Source organism: Chrysemys picta, chromosome 3 (assembly GCF_011386835.1).
Source record: "Chrysemys picta bellii isolate R12L10 chromosome 3, ASM1138683v2, whole genome shotgun sequence".
NCBI lineage: Eukaryota > Metazoa > Chordata > Testudines > Emydidae > Chrysemys > Chrysemys picta.
The window spans coordinates 206,370,920-206,395,955 of record NC_088793.1 but is presented as its reverse complement, the minus strand read 5'-3'; the positions used below and the strand labels follow the sequence as shown (position 1 = coordinate 206,395,955).

The window sequence follows — 25,036 nt, the reverse complement described above, 5'->3', positions numbered from 1 at the left end:
TCCATCCCATGCCTTCTGTAGCCAAACACTGTTTGCTTAGTTGAGCACAGCTGCACACTGAGCAGAGGTCTCCACTGAGCGGCTCGCGGTCATGCCTAGGTTTGTTTCCTGAATTGATACAGGTAATTTAGAATCCAGTAACGTGTCTGAATAGTTCAGGTGATTCCCTTCTGTGTTTATTATTTTGGATTTTTCAACACTGAATTTCATTTGCCATCTTGCTGCCCATTCTCCTCGCTGGATTAGTTCCCTGTGACGCTCCTCACGGTTCTCTCTAGTTCTGACTAACCTTGCTGTGCTGCCAACTCCCCTGATTTTACTGCAAGTCTTACGGTGGTTTTTACAAAGCTCTGACTCCTGAATCATGGGCGCAGAGAAGCGGCTCAGCTTCCTTTGTTCAAAAGAGGAAGGCCGCTGGCACTTGTGGCTGTGGAAAAGCTTGACAATGGGACCTAACGGCTCAAAACCTAAAGCCTGAATGTGACCTAAAGGCTCAGGGACCAGAAGGCAAATACAAAGAACCCCCATTGGTTACTTGTTTCAAAATCTCATGATTTGTACGCTGCTCTTGGGCCTGGCTCATGAGTTTTGATCATTTGGGGCTGGCAACACTGGCTCAGCCACTCTCATGCTGACATCGTTACCCCAACGAGCACCACTGCCAGGCTCTAATTAGCATGGCCAGGCCACATGTTTGGGGAGGCTCACCCCAGGCCATGCTCGTGATGGGTCTGTCCCGTGGCCAGCCTTGCTCAGGGGTGCAGGTTAGATGAGGCTGGCCTCGGCTCAGGTTTTCCCAGGAGCACCCATTGCTGTGGTAGCGGCCCTGGGGCTCCGTTCACGCGCCAGCTGGAGGATGGGGCGGGACAATGGGATGGGGGCGGGAGACTTTAGTTTTGGGCCCCGCCCCTGTCATAGGCCACGCCCCCTGCCACAGACCCCGCCCCTCTGATACGCAGGCCCCACCCCTGCCAGAGGCCGCGCCCCTCGGCTATACAGCTGCTCCTCCCTCTCCGTTGATGGCCCCGCCCACTGCCACACGCCCCGCCCCTCTGGCAAGCAGCCTCCCGTATTGATCCCGTCGGGTGTGGGCGGGGCCGGAAGTATCCGGTTCGCTTCCGGGGCACTGCGTCACAGGTCCATCCTCCCGGTATGAGGGTTACGTCCGGACGCAGGAATCGTCACCGGATTTCCGGGCCGGTGACCTCGGGTCGGAGAAGTTCCGGGCCGGGCGCGGAGCAGGAAGTGCCAGGTAACGGCCCATCCCCCCCCAGCCGGGTCCTGCCCAGCCGTCCCTGGGGCTCGTGACCTGTGACCCCTGACCTCGGCGCCCCGGACTCCTGGGTCCCTGGCGCCGCCTGTGGGGCGGGGGGGGAGAAGGGCTCAGATGCTCCCCTGCCCAGGCGGGGTCGGCCTGCGGAACTCCCCGCTGCAGCGCGCCGCGGCAATAGGGAGTCCGGCGGCCGGGCCGTTTACACTGACAAGGCGCGAATCCGGAGTCCCCCCCCCGTGCCGGGTGACACCCCGGGGAAGCGCGCGCCGTGCCGGGGCCTCTCCTGCCAGCGCCTTGTGAAGAACTTTCTCAGTCCTCGGAAGCCTCCGGGCCTGGCCGCTGCCCGGGGCTGGGACTGAAGCCACCGAACGGAGCCGGGACCCGGTTTCATCAACTGAAGCCGCCCGGCCACGGGCACGTAATGCTACAAAGACAGAGACACACCCACACAGACACACCCACACCCCAGCATACAAATGCCTCCCCGGGAAGGTTTGACCAGTGTAATCCCGTCCCTAGGAGCCGGGCTGCGGACTGACTGGCAGGCCCTGGCTGGGAGAGTGGATCCCTGCGCTCAGACAGATGAGGAGGAAACCCACACGGCTGTGCAGTGCCCTCGGCTTGCCCAGTCGCTGCCCTGGGGGCATGGCAGCCTAGATGCACTCCCTAGAGAGGGCAGTTCTGTATCTGGAACAAAAAAATCGAGGAGTCCTTGTGGCACCCTAGAGACTAACAAATTTATTTGGGCGTAAGCTTTCGTGGGCTAAAACCCACTTCATCAGATACATGAAGTGAAAAATACAGGAGCAGGTATAAATACGTGAAAAGATGCAGGTGCTTTACCCAGTGTTAAGTCAGTCTAATGAGATAAATCAATGAACAGCAGGATACCAAGGGAGGAGAAGTAACTTTTGAAGTGGTTGGTGAGTGGCCCATTACAGGCAGTTGACAAGAAGGTGTGAGTAACAGTAGGAGGAAATTAATATTGGGGAAATTAAGTTTAGGTTTTGTAATGACCCAACCACTCCCAGTCTTTATTCAGGCCTAATCTGATGGTATCTAGTTTGCAAATTAATTCCAGTTCTGCAGCTTCACATTGGAGTCTGTTTTTGAATTTTGTTTGTTGAAGAATTGCCACTTTGAGGTCTGTTACTGAGTGACCAGGGAGGTTGAAGTGTTCTCCTACTGGTTTTTGAATGTTATGATTCCTGACGTCAGATTTGTGTCCATTTATTCTGTTGCGTAGAGACTGTCCAGTTTGGCCAATGTACATGGCAGAGGGGCATTGCTGGCACATGATGGCATATATCATGTTCAGTTCAGGATGGTCTCAGGTCATCTTACAGAGATGGTTGCTTAATACAAGTAATTCAGCGTTGCTTTGGGCTGTTTGTTTAAAAGGGGTTGGCCTTTAAAACCTGTTGCTATGATTTGATTAGGCCAAATGTCTAAATATTTACAGTTTGTTTCCGGATCAGCTGCATTGAGTCCTAATCCCAGCTCACTGAGGGGAGTGGGAGCCAGGAGATCAAGACTCACTGTGTGAGCTTGGGCCAGTCACTCCGTCTCAGCATCCCACCTGTTAAATGGGGCGCCAGCCTCTGCCCCACAGGAGAATGAGGAAGGTAAACCTAATGTTTGTGAAGCGCTCCGATACTTCTGTGCTGGAGATGCAGTAGTCGCTTGTTGGCAGCAACACTTTGCAAGAGCACCCACCGCTTATCTGCAACATTTCCCCTGGGAATACTTCCCCTGCTGTGAATTGTCCACTCGGTAACCGCAACGTAGCCGCTGCATTAGAGCAACATTTATGACATTGTGCTGTCACAGCCTCCGCTTATTTGCATCCGTTTTTTGTGGCAAACCCAGACAAAATGCCAAGCAGTTTCTCACCGAAAGAAAAAGTACAGATTATCCACGACTGTGGCGCTCTGGGGGCTCCGCAAAGCCAAGTGGGAGTTGCCCAGGTTGGCTGTATGTGGAATGTGGAAGCAGAAGGATAAGCACGAAGACGGACAGTCAAATAGCAGCTGGAAGCGTGGGCATGAAGGGAAACGCGGCTGCTGTCGACTAGTCTCGTTATATGGTTCCAGGAGAAGCTGGCGCAGGGAGTACTACCTGCTGGACCCGCAATCGAGGAAAACCCCCTTCAGCTTGCTGCTTCCCTGGGGTTGAATGATCTTAAGGCAAGTGACAGTTTACCAGATGGAAGAAATGCTTCAATGTTGCTTACAAAAACGGGCATGGTGAGAAACAGCCAGCGGACAAACCAGCAGGGGCAGTGTGAAAAACTTCCTCACATTTTCCAAGCTGATGTCTCCAATGCTGATTAAACGGGACTTTATTTCAAAGGGCTCTGCCAGAGGACCGGTCGAGGAGGAGGGAAAGCTTTAAAGGACACAGGGGAACTGTGCTCGTCGGTGCCAACGTGGATGGGAGTGACCCCCCCTGAACAACGTTCCCCTTCCAGTCAACATGGAAAAAGAGGACTTATCTGCTGGGGATGAGGATTTGCTCCCGTTCGGAGAGCTGTCCGATGTGGAATTACCGAGCTGCAGCTGCTGCAAGGCCAGAGAAACACGCTTGTGTTGATGAAACATATTCTAATCCAGGGAGTGAGGACGAGCGATTTTGATGAAGTTCCACGTCCGACAAACGTTGAAGGCTTTGCACACGTTCTGGCACTTTTCCCGGGTAGCGGGACTTGGTGACAGGGTCTGCAGGACATGGAGTCCCGTCTTCAAAACAAAACTGGGTTTGTTAATTTGCTTCTGCTGCTTTTCAATGTTTCAATGTTCTTTCAGCCGAAGTGAGTGAGTTTGTTCGTGCTTAATTAATGTACAAGTTGATCCTCACTGTATAAATAGAAAACACTGTGATGTGGAATAATACTTTTAGGTTGGCTGGTTATTTATTTATTTGCTTAGCAGATGTCCTTATCAGTGACTTACAATGTGTACAAAGTATCCCAGTTAAGTGCGAGTACAAAAAATGTTTACAAGAGCAAAAGGCTGTTTGTCATGGTTGATGTTTGATCTTAAAACAAAAATAAAACTGGATACTTTTATAACATTAACTCAGTATTGCTTTCTTGATACAATATGCTAGGCAACATGAAGGACAGGAGGTGTACTACAGTATTACTGTAGCAGCAATAATAAATACATCGCATTGTTACAACGCTAGATTTAGTGTGTACGGTAGCTGTTTTACGGCTCAGAAAAAGCAGGCTGCCTTTGGTCAGGTGACACTCCCCATAACAGCACCAGCTGCTTAGAAGCAACATAGCAAAAGGTCACCAATAAGTTGCTGCTAACAAGTGTTTACTGTACATGTATCTAAGCAGCTATAAGCTCAGGACTTCTGGGTTCTGATCACAGCTCTGGGGCTCTTAATAATCCCAAGGGCTGTGTCAATGTGGTGACCTTAGTTCACCCTCCTCCTGGTGTCCCTACCAGCCAGGAAGTCACTGGCACTGTCTGCACCATTTCTACTCCCCCACCTGAGTCACGCCTGTCTTTGCTGACTCTCCAGTCTGGTCCTCAGCTTCTCAGGTGACTCTTCTTCAGGGACTGAATGGAGGGGGTAGGGAGGAGAATAGAGTAGTGTTTGAGCTCTACCAGGCCCTGCCCCCTCTCTTCACCCCAGACTTGTTTGTATTGGCATGTACCACTCCAAGCCTGCAGTTCTCTTGCATCTAGAGCACACGCTGCCCCCCCTTCCTGCGGGCTCTCAGGGTTGCACTAAACACTCTGCTTTTTTCTTTTCTCCCCCTGCAGCAGGAATTGTGGCATTGGCATGGCTCGCATTACCCTGGAGGACCTCAATGGATTGGACGATGAGTCCCTCGATGAAGATGAGGAGCCAATGGATGGGGAAGAACAGAACAGGCTGTTCTCTCATTGGGAAACAGTGGCCAGCACCCATCAAGTGACTCTTCCTCAAGGTGAGAGCAAGGCTGGGTTCCTTCCCCACCCCCACAATTAGAAATTCCAATGCCACCTGCAGCCTCTGTGTGGCCCATTCCTGGCTGCTCCACTGGGAGGAGCTGACCCTCCAAGGGCAGTGCTCCAAGCCCAGTGGCCCAGGAAGTATGACACTAGCAGTTCCTTTATCGGGCTTAGCAACACTGACAGGGTTTCTATGGCCCGAGAGACTAGCATGCATGCAAGGAGCTGAGTCAGGTCCTTCGTTTCAGCGGGTCTAGAACCTGGGGCTCTGGGAGCCCCAAGTCTCGGATACTCCCTTGTCACCACCAAGGGAGACAGATGAAGCAGCACCTCCCTAATCTTGGCAGGTCAGGACCCCCAGGAAGTCCTATCAGACGCCCAAGGCCTAGGTTGCCCAGTTGGCTTGCACCCATTATTTCAGCCAGGAAGTGACCCGGGGTGGGTTGTCCAAGCAGCTGTTACAAACCGGGATGTGGGCGGTCTTGGCTCATGGTCTGAGCATGAGTCAAGCCAAGAGTCAGCATTGGAGTCGGGTCAGAGCTGGAACCAGTGGTCAGGAGTGATGGTGTAGGGGCAGGAACCAGAGAAGGGTGAGGTTCGGGCACAGAGCAGCACGAAGGCAGGACCTGGGAGCAGGGACGGAGGCGAGACAGGGAGCGGAGCAGGAACAGGGCTGGATGCAGATTGAAGGAGACAGGTAAGGAGCGGGGTCCAAGCAACTGTGTAAAGTCTCTCTTGCTGGTGCATCGGATGCCATTCCTTGCCTGTCTCCTGCGATCGACATCCGTCCTGCTCCCATCCCGTTCCAAGTTCCTGCCTGACTCTAGCTTTGGTCCTGATCCTTGTGCCATCTCTGGTCCTGCCCCTACACCTTGCTTCTGTCTGACTCTGCGTTGGTTACGTCGACTGTTACTGGCTTCCAGGTGCCGTCCCACGATGCCCCACACTGACAGGCCAATCGCCGCAAGCGCTCCGGGTGAGGGCGCACACCACTGACACAAGGAGCGAAGTGTAGATGTGCATGAGCACTGTAATTACTGTGGCGGCTGTATGCCCATGGAAGTTAGGTCGACTTAATTTTGTAGCATAGACATACCCTGAGGGTGAGTCAGAGCTGAGCGTGCAGCGTCTCCCACGAGAGCCCCTCAAGGAAATGATTCAGTCCTCTGCCTTTCTCTCAGTGGGGAGAGCAGGGGCCGGAGCAGACCTGTTCAGCTAATTCCTATTAAACCACTGGCTCCTTGGAGAAATAAGTGACACAGCCTGCCCAGTAACCCCTCAGCAAACGGACGCTTGGGGCCCAATTCAGAGGGGCCGATGTCCGTCACTCACATATGGAGGGGACGGCAGGGCCAATAGAGTGTGAAGGCACCCTGCCCACATGTGCTTTATCAACCTGCCTTCCCGCCAGGTAACTTGCTGAGCGTGTGCCCACTGACCTCTGGCTTTGACCGTTGAGCTCTGGTTAGTACAGCCAGTGTAAACAGCCATTCTAAGACGTAAGAATAAAAGCAAAACCAGCTGTCGGACTCTTGATCTGAAACGCGCTTCTGTGCCACGGAGCACGGTCGTGGACCATGGAGGGGAGCGCTCTGCTAATGCTGTGTGTGGCTACAGCTAAGATACGCAGAGCAGTGATAGCTGGGCCCTGTTGGCCCAACGGTCTCGCATTACAGTGGCAGATCGTGCTGACTGTGTGCTAGGTGCTCTGCAGACCGATCTGGAGCCAGGATTCCTTCCCCAAAGGGCTGCCAGTCTAAACAGACTGGGGGGGCGCATGCCCCAGGAGCAGCTGCAGCAGGCTAGTCCTGTATGTCGGCGATAGTCATTCCTCCGGGTACGCCCTTCTCGGGGCGGGAGAGCCCTAGGAAGTACCTCTGAGCAGGTGTGTTTTTTCAGAAGTGCCTGGATCCAGCATCGGGTTACCACAGAACGGTGTGAGGGGGCGAGCAAGCTGCCCTGCTAAGGGAACAGGCCAGCCCATTTCCTGGGCTGGGGATGTGCCCAGTCGCAGCCAGGGTGCAGCACGGACACACTTCCCAGTATTTGGTATTTGGGCTGCGTGGTCCCTGAGGCTCTGAACTGCGTTTCTCCCCGCCCTGCTCGCCGTCCGGGCCCATTTTCTCCTGTCTGTTTGGTTTTGCAGAGATGGCGGGTCCCATCGTGCAGATGACGCAGCACAGCCAGGTGCGTGAGCCGGTGCCCTATGTCACCCTGCTGCAGCATGAGAAGGTGAGGACCCTTCCTCTGGGCACAGGCAGATTTCACACCCGCAGCCCATGTCCTGGGAAGTGTGTGGGGCCCTGTGTCTCTGTACAGTGGGTCCCCGGCCTTGCAAACAACCACAGCCTAGGTCCTGTCCCTGCCCTGATCCTGCGCCTTCGTCTCCAGCCTGGGCCCCCCAGGATCCATAATGCCCCACTAGTGCTTTGCTTCAATCCAATTGGGGGATCTCACCCCGAGCGACGTCAGCGATCCCCACCCAGGCGCTGGTGTGGACAGCTCTCGCCTCTTGCAGAGGTGGAGTTACCATGGCGACGGCAGAGCTCTCTTCACCAGACGTGCACAGCCCTGCCCGTCTGTCATGTAGCCCTGCCCGTCGTGTACCCTAACGATGCCCGATCACAGAGTGAGAGAAGGTTCCTGCTCCGCAGAGCTCCGGGTCTAACGGAAGCCAAGACGTAGCAAGTGTGCGAACAGACAGGAAGAGGGGGAGGGAGATGCTGCGAACGGGGTAAGATCATCCTGTCACCTAGGCTGCTGGGGCGGGACTGGAGGAGCCCAGCTCAGGTAAGGGCACCTTGGCATTCGCTCCCTGGCCCATTGGGTCACCTGGTGTTTTAGCCTCTGCCTCTTCCTCTCTCTCTCTCTGGTGTATGCGAGGGGTGTGTTCTTCACACATTCCCTCTGTCCTGCTCCGGGTAGAGTCTCTCCAGTCCTGTGGCGCCTGGTGTCCCGCTGGCCTGAGTCCCCTGAGCACGGCTGCAGGAGTTCTCTTCCTTTCCATGCCCCAGCCCCGGCCGTCTGGCACATGCCCAGGGTCACTTCATTCCTGTTATTCCTGCCCAAAGACCACAGGCCCACCCTCCTCCTCCCCCCATCCTCTTATTGTTCACTAGCATTGTATGGGGAGTGTTGGGCAAGCCACCCAGCCCTGTTCTAGCCCCAGTAGGTGCTCACTCTGCTCCCCTCGTCAGCCGAGACCCTTCCAGCAACCTGCTGACCTCCAGCATTGCCTCTGTGCCCGCCTGGGCTTCTCTTTCCGGCTCCTCCCCTCTGCTCCATGCAGGAGAGTGCTGCGTAGTCTCTAGAAGTCAGTGTCGCTTCTGGGGGCTTTCCTGTGTGGGTTGCTTGCTAGCTTCCTGACTCCCGCGGAGAGCCCTGGCCTTCAGGCCAGCCAGCCTGCCCTCCCTCCCCCCAGAGCAGGGCTCTGCAAGGGGAGCAGTGACCCCAGCCACCCTCCAGCTCCTTATGACCACTGAGGGCACAGCAGGCTGGGATCATGCTCTGTCCTTGGTGCTTCCCTGCTGGTGTCCTGTTGGGCTGGCCTGGTTTGGGTCTGTCAGCTTCTCCAGCCCTGCAGAGGTGGGAAGGCTGCCTAAGGCCTTGCTGATCAGGGAGGCTGTTTAGGCCTAGTAACTAGGTCCTAGCTTGTGTAAGTCCAGCAGCACGTGTAGAGCCGCTAGCCCCAGCGGCTCCATGCCTAGCAAGTGTGCACCAAGGCCCCCAGACTTGCCGGGGTCATGAGTCAGTGCCAGGGGTCTGGCACCGTGGAGAACCCCTAGTCAGAGTGGCCCTGGGCTCGACCCACGGGGCACTGAGGACCTGCAGAGGAGCCAGCACTGCTGACTGCTTCAGTTAACTCCCCCTCAGCCGTACTCTCCTGGACAGAGTTCTGATCTCTTCCAGGCCCCACAGCTCGCAGCCAGGCGTGCTCCATCGATAACCGAGGCGAGGGGGAACATCTGCTGGCCTGCAGTAACCTCCGCAAGTGTCAAGAGAACACCAAGAGCTTCACCCTACAGACACAGCCGTGCCCTACTGCCCTTCTCTGGCTTCATTCCGGAGCCCTCACACCCCGTCAGGCTGTCACCATGGTCCTCCCGAGCACCCTCACGTGGCCTGAGGTCACTCTTCAGTGGCCTGGCTCAGTTACTTCTTAAAGAAACTCCACCCAGGCTTTTCTATCCACTAATGCCCCTTCACTGAGGTCTCGTGACGTGACATTGACAAGTAAACGCCAAGTCTTCTCCCCCTCCCCCCTCCTTACGCTAGGCACAGCGCCTCTGCCCTGGGTGCTGTCTGCTGCTGGAGAAGATGCCAGGCCTGGCCTGCCTGCTTGGCCTCCTCCCCAACAGAAAACCCCAGCTGGAAGGGTTCTTCTATGAGCCACATGCCCAAGCTTGCCAGCTGGGTTCTCCCTTACCCCTGCTCTTTATAGGGGAAATCGGCTGATCCTCGCTCTCCTGTGCCACCTAGAGTTGGCTGACTCCAGGCCTCTGCCTCTGAATGGGGCAAGGCCCCCTCTTCCAGCAGCCCTGCCTCAGTGCCCCTGCCCATAGGCCCAAGGGAACCCAGCAGGAGTTAACCCTTTAAAGGGTTCCGTTGGCATACATGGCACTGTGACCCCAGAACCCCTCTGGCCTGACTGAGTCAGGGGCCAAGGGCCTGGCACTGTTAAGTCTGGAGATCCAAGCGCCAAGGTGATTCTGTGCCCAGTGTAAGTAGCATTAAAGTCTGTCCACATCAACCAAGCGCGGTGCCAATGGCCATGCCCCATCAGCTGGCAGAAGTTGCTGACCAGAGTGGCACAGTGCCCACCATGAGCAGCACTGGGATCTCTAGGGCACTGGCGCCCAGAGCTGACCTAGAGCGCTCCTCGTCCCAGCAGGTCTCTCTAGTCCTCATGCAGGCCAGCTGCACAGTCGAGCCCTTGCTGGTCGCCGAGTGCCCCACACAGCTGACAGACCCTGCACTGCCTCCTCACGCAAGGTGGAATCCTGCCATTCTCCCACACTGAGTCCGGACCCAGGGTTCCAGGCCTGACTGGGTTCGGGTCCTGCCAGCCTTCCCGGGGCGGGGCTGTGACCAGTAGTGTGTGTTCCCCACAGCAGGACCGGAGCCTCCCCAGGGAAAAAGGCCATCACCCAGTGAGTGTCTGTGTGCAGATCTCCTTACCTGCCTTATCCCTGAGGTTCACTCTGCCCCCCAGCAGCCCCTGCCTCCCTCCCCTGGTCTGTTCTTTGGTTCAGTTTCTATGTTCAGTTTGTGCAGAAGCCCTAGCCAGAGTGGGCGTGGGCCCCTGACCCCTCCAGGCCGGCTAGCCGCCAAGGAGCCAGCACTGCGGGGCTTTCAGTGCCTGGCTCTGCGTGGTTCGGCTGAGCTCGGTGCTGTTGAGCGCTAATTGAGTCTCGCCATTCTGGCTGTATGGCGGGATGGGCTTTGAGTTCTCTACCGCGTTTCCTAGTGACCGTACTGACCCTCAGCCTAGCGCTTCTGAGGCAGGTTTTCCCCTCGACCAGGATCTGCTCCACCTGGGTCCTGTTCTGGAAGGTCCATCTGACTCCTGTAGCTCTCTGCGCTCCTGACCTCCTGCTGCAGCTAGCGTCTGTTTCTGAGCCAGGAAGGGGGTGCCAGTGGCTCTGGCTTGGGGTGGGCGGCTTGTCACAGTGCCCAGGCTAGCTGCACCTCTCCCAGCACCCGGTCTCTCCGGGTGGCGGCCGGCTGCCCTCTCCCTCTGGTCGGGGAAACGTTGGTTTCTCTCTCACACGGGGCTGACACCCAGCACTGAATCAATGGTGGGCACCGTAGCAGGTCTGACTGAGCACGGTCCTGCAGGTCATTCCCTCCAGGCAAGGCCCTTGGGAACTAGTGAGCAGCAGCTCCCTGAAAGCACTTCCGAGCAAACTGATCCTAACCACTGAAGCATGTGGCCTGCAGCACTAGTTCTTCCCAGCCCTGCCAGGCCCAGCCTGCTGCCTGCTCGCCACAGCCTCCCCTCCACAAGGGGGGCTCCTCTGGCACTCGAGTTCCCCGCCGGGCAAGACAACGTTTGCAGCACCTTGGAGATGAGAGCAGGAGCTGTGACGCTGCCAGCTGCCCCATTGGCTTTGCAGGGTGTGCCAGGAAGCCATTGCTTTGCCTTCCATTGAGTGGGGTCACCTCTTCCTGACCCTGGCGTGTAGGACAGCAGTGGGCTTGCCCGGTGGTGTGCCCCCCCCCGCAGTGCAGCCAGGGGGAGGCTGAGGCTGCAGGGTATCTAGGAAGAGCTGCTGGAGGCAGCTGAATGCCAAGGGTGTCCTGTATCACAGGGTCCCCCCTACGCCCGGCGATAGCGTCTCCTGTCTGTCTAGAACAGGGACTGGAAATGGGTAGGAAGCCCAGTGCAGCATGCAGAGCGTGTGTCCAGGTAACTTTTACACCCCAGATTACCCCCAGCCTGACCCCTTACAAGCCCCATGTCCTCCGGCAGCGGGACTCCTCAGCTTCAAGGCCCATGCTCTGGGGTGTGCCACTCCGTTGCTTGCATTTGGCCACACGCGGCTGGGATGTGTCCCCCATCTTTTTGCCAACAGTACTAGCGGCCCGACGAACTTTCTGCCCCCGCCTGGCAACGGGCAGTGGGGGGTGGGCAGTGACCGTAGGGGTGGGGTGTTGTCAGCAGGCAGCCTCCTGCCCTGTTCTGGGCTCTGACCGGCTTCTCTCCCTGCCTGTCTCAGTGTGAGGAGCGGCTGTACCCAGCGGGGAAGTGGGCCTGCGTCACCAAGGGGGAGCCGATGTACGAACAGAGCATCTCCATGGGCTTCATGAAACTCATGCGCTACATCTGCAAGGAGAACTCCACAGGTGTGTGCTGGCAGGTGAGGGGCGGGGGGCTGGCTCCGCCCCTCGGGCGCCCTCTCACTGCCCGCCTGTGCCTGCCTCCCTGCAGGCCGCTACCTGGGCATGACGGTGCCTGTGGTGAACGAGATCCGCCTGAGTGAGGAGGGCACCGAGTTGCTGCGGGACGTCACCACTACCTATTACCTCCCAGGGGAGTTCCAGCCCGACCCCCCTCTCCCCACGGACCCTGACATCCGCATTGTGGAGAGACAGCCGCTCCGCGTCCTGACCAGGTGAGCCCCTGCCATTGCTGCAGGCCAGGGGAGGGGGACAGGAACGTTTCCTGAGCCCACGGGGGGAGGAAACGTCTCGGAGGGGAGGGGAGGGTCGGTGGCTCTGGGGGGGAGGATAGGTGGCACACTGGGGGCAGGGAGCTTGCCAGCTGACTGTTCTCCGGTGGCTGTGGCCACTCCCTTTGTTCCAGGGTTTTCTATGGGGTGACGTCGGAAGAGACGATCCTCCGGGAGATCCGCCTTCTCTGGGAGCTGCTGGGCTCCACAGACACCGTGCTGCGGGAACGCTACATGGTGGCTGCCTACGAGAACCCCAGCGTCCCTCAGAGGCGCAATGAGCTGTGGTTCATCCGGCGGGCAGAATGAGTGCAGCGCAGCCCCGTGCTGGCCCCACTTTCGATGGCAGTTCTGGCTGAAGGAGATGAATGCACAGCCCGACGCACTGGGCGCCGTAGAGCTGCGCTGGACCCGAAGAGGAGACCTGCTCCACGCCCAGCCCCGGGAAAACCAGCATGTGCCAAATGGCTGGCCGGGGTCCATCTCACGCCTGCAGGGGGCAGTGTGCCATCGGGCACTGAGTGTGGCTGGGCACATGGGGGCGGGCTGGCCAGGCCGGGTGCTTGTGCCAGGGTGCCGGCCTGGGCTCGAGGTGTCAGGCCTGACTTGAGTTTGCAGTGCTGGGCCAGGCACCTGTGTGGCTGTGGTTGAAAAGGTCTCTTGGGCGATGGCTGGGGGGGCACTTCCTGGGGCACTGAGCATTCCTCCGTGTCTTGCCTGCTGAGGGAGGGTCTGTGCTGCAGCCGGTGGGGAGCCCTTGCCCTGCTCAGAGCAGGGCTGTGTGTGTGCATGCCCAGGAACAGAGACTGGTGGTGCCAGCAAGCAAAGCTGGGATCCTGTAGGACTCTCCTTCATATCAGCCCAGCCGTGTGCCCGTGGCGGGCAGCCCCTTCCTGTTGGTCAGCGCCCGCCGCGCTGCTACTGCGCTTGTGGCCACCAGGTGTTAGTCCGGCCCTTGGCCCTGGGCTGAGCAGAGAGGGGCAGCAGCAGGGTCGCTGTGTGTTGTGTTGTGCATTGATTGGTTGGTTTCACACTCATACGTGCTGCTGGGAGAAGCTGGCAGCGCGAACCTGAAATAAATCCAGCTCAAACCACTGTGTGTGGCAGCTGATTGGCTGGGGGCGGCCACGCTGGGCCCAGACAAGGGCCCGGGCAGCTTCTTGACCCCTCGTGGACACAGTGCACCTGACGCTGGGCTCCATGGCCCTGTTAGCTGGGCCCTGCCCAGGTTCTGAACCCACGCCCCCGCCGGAGCCAGCTGCTAGTACTGACGCCAGCCTGAGCGCAGGGGGTCACCGCAGCTGTTGCTAAGGATGGGCCTGGCTGGTCCCACCAGCTTCAGAACCTCCTGGACTATGGCTGGAGGGACTGGGTGGACCCCACAGCCTTCAGCCAGTGTGTGGGGCTGTCCAGCCCATGCATCCAAGAGGTGAGGTCAGCCTGGGCTCTTGCTTGCCTTGAGCAGGCTTGGTGGGAGGGTGCTCGCTGCCTGCTCCTTGTCCTTGGCGTCCCTGCCCCAGGAGCCTCCCTGCTAACCCTGACACACCACCTGAGCTGGCCACATGACATCCAACCGTATGGCAAATGCAGCAGGGGCTTAGTGGGAGTCAAAATTGGGACTTACTGCCAGGATGAGTTGGCTGAATTCAGCGGAAGGGCTAGATGCAGGGGAAACCAGCCAGCGCCCCACGGCGCCCGGGGGGCCCGGACAGGACATGAGGAGCTCAGTCTGTTGGCTAACCGAAGAGACGGTTACGGGTGACTTGATCAGTCTGTAAGTACCTGCAGCGGGACCAGAGCGCTGAGCAGGGTTTATACGAGCTGAAGCTAGGCCCATTCAGATGTTTGAGAGCAGGGAAGAACTTCCCACCGGGATCCGTTGGGGGGGGATTCACCATCAGCCTGGCCTGTTTCTCTAAAACTCTGCTCTAATTCAGGCAGGAGTTCAGCTCGGGAAGGCCGATGGCTGACCCCAGTGGGCCTGTCTGGCCCTGGGATCCATGAGCCTGGTCCGGAGCCAATGCGGAGAATCTCGTGGGGTGGACCCTCCCTGCTCCCACAGGCACTGGAAGGGGGCCCCAGCTCTTGCGAGGCTGAGATAGGCAAGCACGTGGTCAATATGTCAGTCTGGAATGACTTCTCCCTGCAGCCGCTAGCTGTCCAAGTGTCATGCCAAAGGCTCTCCGGACTAGTCTGCCTGCGTTGTGCTGTACGCTGGCCGTGTATCCTATGTACAGACTTGCTCGGTTTGCAAGTCAAGCACTCAGAAGTGAGGAAATGCCAGTATTAAGTTCCCTGTGCACCCTTAACTCGGCCCCACTGGGCACGTGCATGACTGTCTTTATTTGCATGCTTTATGTGCTGTCTTTGTCCCCTTCAGTGCACAGGATGGACGGGTGGCACTCACCTAGCGAGCAGCCAGTCTCATTGGGCCCTGTGTGACCCGGCCACTATTCAACCCCTGCACTGAAGCCAGAATGATTCATTTCCTTATGAGCTTTTCTAGGATGTGCATCACTGAAACACAGCAATTCCATTCTGTGGAATCGTACTGACCCCCCGTGGGTCACCAGCAGGGCTTGGGCCCTTTAGAGCCACCCCACTGACCTCGGCCACTTGAGATAACAGTCACTGCTAGCAGTAGTAGGTTGTCATCCTCCATGTGGACCAGCACTAGTGGGGGATTAGAACGCTTTTGCTGGTGGGTTTCACAGACACTTGCTGACAGCAGAGGCCTGGTGAGACTCAAGGATTAGGAGGGGAGTGGTCTCTAGTGAGCACAGCTTGTACCTGTCCACCCACCCTCACCCCAAAGCCTGGCTCCTGCCCCATCCCCTTCCTGCTCTTCCTTCTTCCCCAGCCTGAGTTCATTGGCCCAGCTGGTCCTAGTCTCCCTGGTCCTAATCTCCCCCTCCTGGCTTGCTGGCCAGTTCCCAGTTGCCCCCGTAAGAGGCTGGCTCACCCCTTATAGGCTGGAGGGCTGGGGCTAGCCTACTAGGGTTACAGACAAAGGTCGCCTGCGTTGAATCAGGGACTGCCCTTCAGCAGGCAGCAGGTGGCTGCAATGGAGGGGGCTGGGGCAGATGAGGAAGGGCTCTTGCAGGGTGGACCCTGGGATAGGGGAGTTGTCCCAGGCCAAGCAGGGGCGAGACTGCAAAGGCCCCAGGCACAAAGGCCCAGGAAGGGGAAGAGAAACCATGTGCGGACTTAGGACCTGACACTGGTATTTTGAGGGCTATTGGCAGTGTGGCTTGTATTACTAAATCCACACCCGAAGGAGTATTTTTGACCAAGAAAAAATCCAGAGTGAAATTTTATTTTAACACTCCAAGAAGGGAAATTGAGGCAGGCTACTTGGACCATAATCCTAGGCTACAAAGTGGGCATGGGAGGGGGCTGGCCACTACACCCACCCTCACAGTCTCTCCCCCTCTTCACATCTAGTCCCAATGGCCTTGTGTGGCCAGTCACGGTCCCCCCCCCCCCCCCGCTCTTTGGCTGATCTACCTAGCCTCTTTGCCTCCCCCACAGTGGTTTCCAACCCTCATATCCATCCCCGGGATCCTCCTCCAATCTCAGTCTCTCTCCACCACCTCCCAGCCAGTCCCAGTTCTCCTGCACCCCAGCTGCTTGTCAGATCTGTCTCTCCCTGCTCGTTTCTAGTCCCAGTCTCCGTGTGCAGCCAAGTTTCCCCCACAACTCCCTGTCTGATCTCAGTATCAGCTCCCAGTATTCCTCCCCACCCTCACCCCGTTTTCCTCATTGGCTCCCAGCCTCCCTCCCCTCCCAGTCTCCCTCCTTCCCCTCCCCCTGGTCTGGCTTTTGTCCCCTCTGCATTGGAATCAGGTGCCTTCCTGCTCCCCGCTACCTGGGTGCAGGGCCAGCTCCAGGCACCAGTGTAGCAAACAGGTGCCTGGGGCGGCCAATGAAGAGGGGGGTGGCATGTCCGGACATTTGGTGGCAATTCGGCAGCGGGGCCGTCACTCCCTCTCGGAGCGAAGGACCTGCCTCCGATCGCGATCCCGATCGCGGATTGTTTTTTTTCCCTGCTTGGGGCGACAAAAATGCTAGAGCCGGCCCTGTCTGGGTGCCAGCAGGGGAGGGCACAGAGGGCACAGGAGAGACAGGCTCGCTACTCTCAGATCCTGCCAGGGCCTGGCCCCCCTGCAGCTCAGAGCAGCCGCTACAGGGACAGTCCTGCTGAGTGGCCCGTAGCTATGGGTTAGAGCATGGCCAGGTGCTGTCTGAGCAGTACTAGGAGCTGTGAGAGGATGGAGCATGCTCAGTGGGGACAGAATCCTTGATGAGTTTAGCTGCTAAACTCTAGCGAGTTCCTAAGGAGCATATGCGAACTGGGCTGGTTCAAAGTCTTAGAGCTTGGCCAGATTTTCATAAGGATGGTAAAAGCCTCCTCCCACCCCCTCCCTCCGCCAACTTTCAATCCTTGCTCCAAAGCAGAGGGACACGACAGCTGGTCAAAAAGACCATTTCCCCCTTCGCCTCATGCTTGGAAATGCCTGAACCGTTTTGGCTCGTTTGCCAAAAAGAAAACGCGCAGCAGGAGGCAGGTACCCAGCATGCAAAGTTCATCCCACGGAGTTACCCAGCAATGTGATCAGCACCTGGAACGAGGGGCTTAGAATGGGAAGGGGCAGGCAGCCTTCAGGTGCGGTGGCCCTGCCAGCAATGAATATTTCAGAGGTGAGCTCAGGACCCCATTCTGCTGGGCAGAGTACACTTAGTAAGGGAGAGAGCTTGCAGCCTCTTCGACAAGGGGTGGGAGGGTAAACTGAGGCACGTGCTGGGGAAGTGACTTGGCCAAGGCCCGCAGCAGCCCTGTTCAGAGCTGGGCTCAGAACACAGGTCACCCGAGTCCCAGCCCAGTGCGCTCTACCCATGGGTGCTGCGGCCTCTCCTGAGCCCTGCCCTTTCCCTGGGCCTGAGGCGCTCCTCTGGCTCTCATCCACGGAGCAGCCTGGGTTTGTTTTTCCAGCTGTCTGAAGGGCTGAGCCTACCAAAGCTGCTCTGAACCCAAGTCTGTGTCTGGCATGGGGCCTCGGGCACAGTGCTGGGTGTGGTGAGAGGGTTTGAGCTCTCGCCAGCTTTGCTCTCAAAGGACTAGGCCTTATTTGAACCTTCCCTTGACGGGGGTGGGGACGGACGGTCCCTGACCTGTTTTCTAGCACCCGGCAGAGCCAGCGGCTGTGTACCGCGTGGGCAAGGTGTGAGCTTGTCTCCTGGCCCCGTCTGGTTACGAATGCCTGACACCATTGTGAAAGGTTCTCCCTTCTGCCAGGGTGCTCGGGGGACCCGGCTCCCTGCCCTGGCCAACATGCAGAAATGGACCCTGCTCCCAGGAAGTGCCTTGCACTGGCTGTGGTTCTTTGGTCCAGGGCTTTCCAAGGCCAGCCCTCCTCCCTGCCATGGCCTGTCTGAACGGTGTTTCAACTGGGCGGTGCAGGAGTAGAGAAAATGGGGGGTTACTGTTCAAAACTGTTCAAACACTGTCAAATGCAGAGTTAAGGTGATGCTTCCCACCCCACCACCTCAACTCGGTCCCTACCCTCAGGTGTCCCCTGGGGGTTGGCAGGACCTTATCCCTCCCTGGGTGTTCTGTGCCAAGCAGCGGCATGCCCTGCACAGAGCACAGCAAGGGGCCGGTGGGCTGCGTGGCTGGGGTGCTGATCTGGAGCTGTGCTGGGCACAGAGAGGGTGGCAGGTCTGTTGAGGGGTGGGCAAGGTGTTGTGATGTCCCCAGTTCCTATAGCCATCCCCACAGGGGCACAGTTAAGGAGGTGCAGTTGCGTTGTGCAGAGAGGGTTGAGAAGCTGCCCTTTTCCCGGCCCAGTGTTCCCTCATCGGGGTAAAACGCGGGGGGAGCACAGCTACTGCATCTGCTATTGGAATTAGATTCATAGACTTTAAGGCCAGAAGCGACCATTGTGATCATCTAGTCTGACCTCCTGCACGCTGCAGGCCACCGACCCTCACCTGCACTAGACCTCTCACCTCTGGCTGAGTTACTGAAGTTCTCAAATCAAGACTTCAAGTTACAGAGAATCCTCCATTTACACTGCTCCCCTTGGGAGGCTGTTCCAGAACTTCACTCTGATGGTTAGAAACGTTTGCCTAATTTCAGGCCTAAACTTGTTGATGGACAATTTATAGCCATTTGGTTTTGTGTCCACATTCGCACTTAACTTAAATAACTCCTCTCCTTCCCTGGTATTTATCCCTCTGATGTATTTATAGAGCGATCACATCTCCCCTCAGCCTTCGTTTGGTTACAGTAAACAAGCCAAGCTCCCTTAAGTCTCCTCTCATAAGACAGGTTTTCCATTTCTCTGATCATCCTAGTCGCCCTTCTCTACACCTGTTCCAGTTTGAATTCATTTTTCTTAAACCTGGGAGACCAGAACTGCACATAGTATTCCAGATGAGGTCTCACCGGTGCCTTGTATAGTGGTAATAACACTTCCCTGTCTCTACTGGAAATACCTCGCCTGATGCATCCTAGGATTGCATTAGCCTCTTCCACGGCTGCATCACACTGGCGGCTCAGTCATCCTGTGATCTACCAATACACCCCAGGTTTTTTCTCCTCCTCTGGCACTTCCAGCTGATACGTCCCCAGCTTATAACGGACATTCTTGTTGTTAGTCCCTAAGTGCATGACCTTGGACTTCGCACTATTACATTTCATCCCATTTCTATTACTCCAGTTTTCACGGTCTTTCATATCTTTTTGTATGGTATTCCCGCCCTCCTTCATATTGCCCATACCTCCCAACTTTGTGTCATCTGCAGATTTTATTAGCACACTCCTACTTTTTGTGCCAAGGTCATTAATGAAGATATTAAATAAGATTGGTCCCTGAGGAACTCCAGTAGTAACCCCCTTTCAGTATGACCATTGTAACCTCCCTTTAACCAGTTCCTTATCCACCTTTCAATGCTCATATTAATCCCAATCTTCTCCAATTGAATTCATAATTTCCCGTGTGGAACTGTATTTATTGCCTTACTGAAATCCACGTGGATTAGATCAACTGCATTTCCTTTGTCTAAAAAATCAGTTATCTTCTCAAAGAAAGAGATCATGTTAGTCTGGCATGATCTACCCTTTGTAAAACCATATTGAATTTTATTCCAGTTATTATTTACCACTATGTCCTTAACTACCTTCTCTTTCAAAATTTGTTCCAAGACCTTGGATGCAATTGAGGTCAAACTAACGGGCCTGCAGTTTGGTCCACTACTAGTTGGAAATGGTAGAATCATCCAGGATAATGCAGAAAAGGCAGCAGAGGTGTTCAATAAATATTTCTGTTCTGTATCTGGGAGAAACATGAGGTAGGCATATCATATGGTAACGCTCTTTCGGTTCCACTGGTATCTCAGGAGGATGTTAAACAGCAGCTATAAAGTTAGACGTTTTTAAATCAGCAGGTCCAGACAACTTGCACTGAAGAGTTTTAAAGGAGCTGTCTGAGGCGCTTGCTAGACTGTTACCGTTGGTTCGGAACACTAAGGAAGATTCAGAACACTGGAAGAAAGCTAACGTCGTGGCAATATTTAAAATGGGTAAATGGGATGACATTGATCCTGGGCAAGATAATGGAGCGGCTGATACGGGACTCGATTCATAAAGAATTAAAGGAGTGTCAAATAATTCATGCCAATCAACTCGGGTTCATGGCAAGTAGATCCTGTCAGACTAACTGGAGATCTTTTTGGATGAGATTACAAGTTCGGTTGATGAAGGTAAGAGTGTTGATCTAAGCTAGTTAGACTTCTGGAAGGCCACTTGGTGCCACACGACATTTTGATTAAAACAACTAGAAAGATAAAAAATGAACAGAGGCGACATTAAATGGATTAAAACTGGCTAACTGGTAGGCTGCAAAATGTAACTGCCAATGGGGACTCATCACTGAACAGGTCTGTTTCTAGTGGGGTGACCAGACAGCAAGTGTGAAAAATCGGGACGGGGGTGGGGGTAATAGGAGCCTATATAAGAAAAAGACCCAAAAATTGGGACTGTCCCTATAAAATCGGGACATCAGGTCACCCTAGTTTCTAGTGGGGTCCTGCAGGGATCGGTTCTTGGCCCTATGGTATTTAACAATATTATCAAGGACTTGGAAGAAAATAAAATAATCAGAGAGGAAGTTTGCAGATGGCCCAAAAACTTGGGGGAGCGGTAACTAATGAAGAGGACAGGTCACTGATTCAGAGTGAACTGGGTCACTTGGTAAGCTGGGTGCAAGTGAACAATCTGTGTTTTAATACAGCTGATTGTAAATGTCTACATCTGGGAGCAAAGGCTTGGCCATACTTCCAGGATGGGGGCCTCTATCCTGGGAAGAAGTGATGGAAACAAATGTGGGGATTGTGATGGATAATCAGCTGAACATGAGCTCCCAGTGGGACACTGGGGCCAAAAGGGCTAATGTGATCCCGGGATGTGTAAACGGGAATTTTGAGTGGGAGCAGAGGGGATCTATTGCCTCTGTGTTTGGCACTGATGTGATGGCTGCCGTGCAGCTCTCTGTTTCCTTCTCTGCAGATTGGGAAGGCAGATCCTTGCCTTGCCCTGTGGGAGGGACATGTGGACATGGTTACTAAGAGAAGTGAAGGGTACAGACATGTTAGCAGCAGCTTGTGAAAGCTGAGACTTGCACTCGTATATCTCTGGCTCCCAGCCCAGTGCACCTTCCCCTCGGCTACCTTGTGAGGGAGGGGCTCTCTCTCTCCCCCTCTTTCTGCCTGCATGCAGCAGTCCAGCAAACCAAAAAAAAAGGACAAGCTCCGTCCCCTTTGAGTTATCCAGTATCGCACTAAATCTCAGCAGGGGCATCCCACAACAACCCTTTTACAGGGATCTTGCCTATTGCTTTCTCCATCTTTGTGCAAAGAAGCATTTGAAGGTTCATATTTTCAAATGCCGTTTTTGGAATGCTGTATCTCAAGATCTGATCGAGTGGCCCCAAATTTCCCCCACAGACTCTACCCCAGGCCCTGAATTGGTATATCAATTTTCAGACAGATCTGACTCTGCCTGTGGATTTTCGAGCCGTTTGTCCTTAAGCAGAAATGTGGATGCAGCCTTCACTTCCGAGTGGCTCCGTAGAGCACAGTAAGTAAAGGAGAACAGGACAGTGCCATGTGCTCTGATGTTAAGAACAGGGAAGCGGGCATAATGGCATGAGACTACCAGGCTATGGCAAGAGTAAAGCTCCCATGCTACCAATCCAGCAAAGGAACCCTCCTGCTCTGGGCCCTGGGGGCCTCAGGCATCTTTCCCAGTTCTATTTTCTAGGCTTTGTTTAAGCTCCCAAATTTGTGACCAGACCTGAGGTAGCTTGGGTACTCACTCTGTCTGGGTAGTTAGCTCCGCACCCTGGTAAGAAGCCTATGGCATACTATGCTATTGATAGGTGTGGTATAAAACCCAGCTTAGAGAGGAGTTCTAGTTGCTCCATCATGAAGATTGCAACAGCATTTCTCTTCAAAGCCCAATTTTCAACATGCTCAGTCAGATCTGCTTGAAATCTGGCATGCTGGTTCAAGGCCCAGGGAAGCGTTTGTGGTGAAAAATTGGCAGCATTGGGTCAAAAAGTTCCTGAGATACAAATCCCCCCAAATGACTTTTTGTTGTTTAAATTTTAAATTTCTTACAATGTTTTTTGCTCCAACATGGACAATCTACTTGAAACCTACATCTCTGAGTTGCTCTACTGAGCATGAGGTCTGGCATCCAGGCGGAGTGCCTAGCATTTTGGTTCTTACACTGCTCTAGAGACTAGAGGATATTGGACCACTCCCCGCCTTAGAAAGACTGACAGTGCAGACTCCAACTTTTAGTGCTGGGTGGGACTCACAGAAGCGATCACGGCAGCTGCCAGTGTTGCCAACTCTCTTGATTCTGTCACGAGTCTCGTGATAATTCTTGTTTTCCCTAAAGCCCCAGCTCCTGGAGTCAGTGGAGATGTGATGATTTCAACCTTAATTTTTAAAGGAAAAAGTACATTTCTAGCCCTTGTGGCTGTGGAGAACACTTCAAAATGTGATCCCAGTGCACCTAAAGGCTCAAAAAGCAGAAGGCAAATAAAAACACCCCCAAATCTTGTATTTTTACATAATCTCATGATTTTGGGTGAGCCTGAATCATGATTGTTGAACATTTGGGGTTGTCAGTACTGCATGTCTGACTGTCACAGAAAGGCTAAGAGCAGTTTGGGGAAGACGATGGGTGCTATAGCCACCAATGAATCAGGCCACACTTTAAAAATGCTGCCCTGCTCCACAGACTGGGGGAGAGGAGTGTGGTGCATGGGCTGTACTCTGATACTTCCTTGGAGTTTATAGGAGACAACTAAACTTTGTGTTTACTCTCTTATGTTTGCAGTGATCTCTGACATGCCAGCCAGGCATGAAAGGGTGCCTGAGAGGGCCCAGAGCGGACTGTGGGGAGGAAAGGCTACTATCAGTTACTGCACTGAGGGGGGGAACGGTGGGCACGAGGCATTGAGGGCCAGTGAGGTAGGAGCTGATGCAGGGATCACAATGAGGTTTTTGTTCCCAGGTGGAATGCCTTTACACTTTTGCTGGGTGGATGCGTAGGTAGTGGTGGGAGAACAAATTCACGAATGGTGTGGCCGGAAGTGGGCAATGACAGAACTGTTCCAGGGTGGGTGCTCAGGTCAAGCTCAGTCTTTTGCTCACTGGGAAATCTCTAGGGGGAGGTGAATGCAAATTCACGCCCCCAACTCCCTTGTTATGCAAAACCCAAGCCTTTGGAAGCTATGCCCTGGAGAAGGGACCGTTGTCTTGTCATTACCTGTTCCCACAGTGTAAAGATCAAAGGCCCAGGCTGTATACAGGAAAGACTAACCTATTCAGGGGTGTTCACTTGTGCAGTGACCCAGGCCTTGGCTAGGCTACGCCTACTGTATGGAGAGGCAGAGGTGAACTAAAGACACTGGAGATAACTTTACATTGTTAAACTTTATAAAGGACACCCCAGAAATTTGGCAAACACATAAACAATAGGAAGTAACATCAACTATTTGTTTAGGAAAATAATCAACCATCAATGACCATCACACCAATAGAACAGGAGTACTTGTGGCACCTTAGAGACTAACACATTTATTTGAGCATAAGCTTTCATGGGCTACAGCCCACTTCATCAGATGCTCAAATAAATTTGTTAGTCTCTAAGGTGCCACAAGTACTTCAGTTCTTTTTGCGGATACAGACTAACCCGGCTGCTACTCTGAAACCATCACACAAATGTAACTGTGACACGCTGAGCACCTTTCCCAGCCCTGAAGTAAAGCTGTGTGTGGCAGGAAAGCGTGTCTCTCTCCAATAAAAGACATTCCCTCCCCCCACCTTGTCTATCACAATAAAAGAAACCTGTCAACAAGGCGTTGGGCCACCCCAAGAAGGAATCAGCTCCTGCTCTCCCTGGCTGCAAAGTCCAGTTTTACGCCTGCTGTCCCGCCTCCGTCTCTCTCTGGCCTGCACCTCTGTCCAGCAGGTCTGCCCGCAAGCAACAGCTCCTCACCCGAAGGGCCACGCCAGTTCCCCAGGCGCCCAAACTGTACTTCCTCTGTCAGTGCCCCAGTGGTCAACCTCTCTGGTGATATGCTTTGTGCTCCTTGCATGCCCACGGCCCTTCACAGTCCAGCTTCCTCTGGCCAAATCTCTTTTTAGCCAGCACTACCTTCCTTTGCCTCCTTCTGTAACTGCTGTCCGGCTTCCCCTTTGGGCAGTTCCTGAGCCACTCCCCAGCTCCAGCCACCCTCTCGCCTTTCTCTCTCTGAGCTGCTGCAGCACACCTACCTCTCCTGTTGGAAAGTCCAGCAGGTGCTAGTGCTGGGGCCAGGGTTATTAGACTTATTCTGAGCTAAGGTGGTTACGGACGTGCAAGCATTGAGAGAACCCCGGTGTGGGGTTTGAAGGACTGACTCCTACGCGAGCCCCTGGTGGAGCTGGGGTGACGTCTGGTAAGTGTTCCACCGTAGGCATCGGTTCTCTCATTGTTTTAACAGGTTTTCCCTGTAATGCTTTCACCGTTCGAATACGTGTGCTTGCTTAGAAAGAGCTGTGTTATAACTCACCTGTCGGTAATGATGCCGTTCCCAGCCTTGGAAGAGACAGTGGAGTGCAGACCATGGCCTGCTCAGGCCGTCTGGCTTACTGGGGTATCAGAAGATCTGTGCAGCCTGGTCAGACCCTGGCCAGGATGGCATGAGAGGCAGGTCTCTGCCCCAGGGAGGTGATGGCTGGGAGCCAGGAGCACAGAGTAGGTGCCCTCCAGGGAGCAAGTGGGTGCTGTTGCCCTGACCTGGCAGTGGGCATGTGGGAAAGGGGTGGTGGCAGGGCCCTGAGTGCCGGAGGGGGTGTGTGTTGGTGCATCCAGCCAGGGCAGGGTAAGTGGGGGGTGTCTGTCTGTCGCTTAGGGTGGGGCCCATGGGGGCGTCAGTTGCTAAGGGGAGAAGCTGGGGGGTGTGATTCACTGGGGGCAGGGCCCCGTGGGAGGTGGGGCGAGTTACTAAGGGGCAGGGCAGGACCCCCCTGGGTCAGTCGCTAAGGGGTGGGGCCAGAGGTGGAGGGGGGGGCAGTTGCTA

General features: G+C 55.1%; 1 protein-coding gene and 1 long non-coding RNA gene across 5 annotated transcripts; one reads left to right on the top strand and one right to left on the bottom strand.

The window, feature by feature from the left end:
• The first annotated feature begins 1,096 nt into the window (after positions 1-1,096).
• LOC101951876 (heme-binding protein 1-like) lies at positions 1,097-13,490 on the top strand. 4 transcript variants are annotated; one of them, XM_005293497.5, is made up of 6 exons: positions 1,097-1,252; positions 5,053-5,219; positions 7,370-7,455; positions 11,943-12,069; positions 12,155-12,338; positions 12,530-13,490. In XM_005293497.5, exons 2-6 carry the CDS (start codon positions 5,072-5,074, stop codon positions 12,702-12,704), a joined length of 720 nt encoding a protein of 239 aa, XP_005293554.1. In that variant the 5' UTR covers positions 1,097-1,252; positions 5,053-5,071; the 3' UTR covers positions 12,705-13,490. The 4 variants fall into 4 exon arrangements, with proteins under 4 accessions (XP_005293554.1, XP_065445949.1, XP_005293553.2 ...); XM_065589877.1 differs by lacking the exon at positions 1,097-1,252 and adding an exon at positions 2,736-2,898; XM_005293496.4 differs by lacking the exon at positions 1,097-1,252 and adding an exon at positions 3,889-4,028.
• LOC135982583 (uncharacterized) lies at positions 3,634-25,025 on the bottom strand. The gene is made up of 2 exons (XR_010599999.1): positions 24,527-25,025; positions 3,634-4,128 (listed from the first exon to the last, which is right to left on the bottom strand). It is a non-coding gene; the product is annotated as an uncharacterized LOC135982583 (long non-coding RNA).
• Between the last annotated feature and the right edge of the window lie 11 nt (positions 25,026-25,036).

What these genes read in the sequence shown, in the direction of transcription:
- LOC101951876 (XM_005293496.4), top strand. Translation starts at nt 4,000, where the DNA reads ATGGAGTCCCGTCTTCAAAACAAAACTGG. An exon ending in CCCTGCTGCAGCATGAGAAG is followed by an intron (nt 7,456 to 11,942) that starts GTGAGGACCCTT and finishes TGCCTGTCTCAG; the next exon opens with TGTGAGGAGCGGCTGTACCC. An exon ending in CCGCTCCGCGTCCTGACCAG is followed by an intron (nt 12,339 to 12,529) that starts GTGAGCCCCTGC and finishes CCTTTGTTCCAG; the next exon opens with GGTTTTCTATGGGGTGACGT.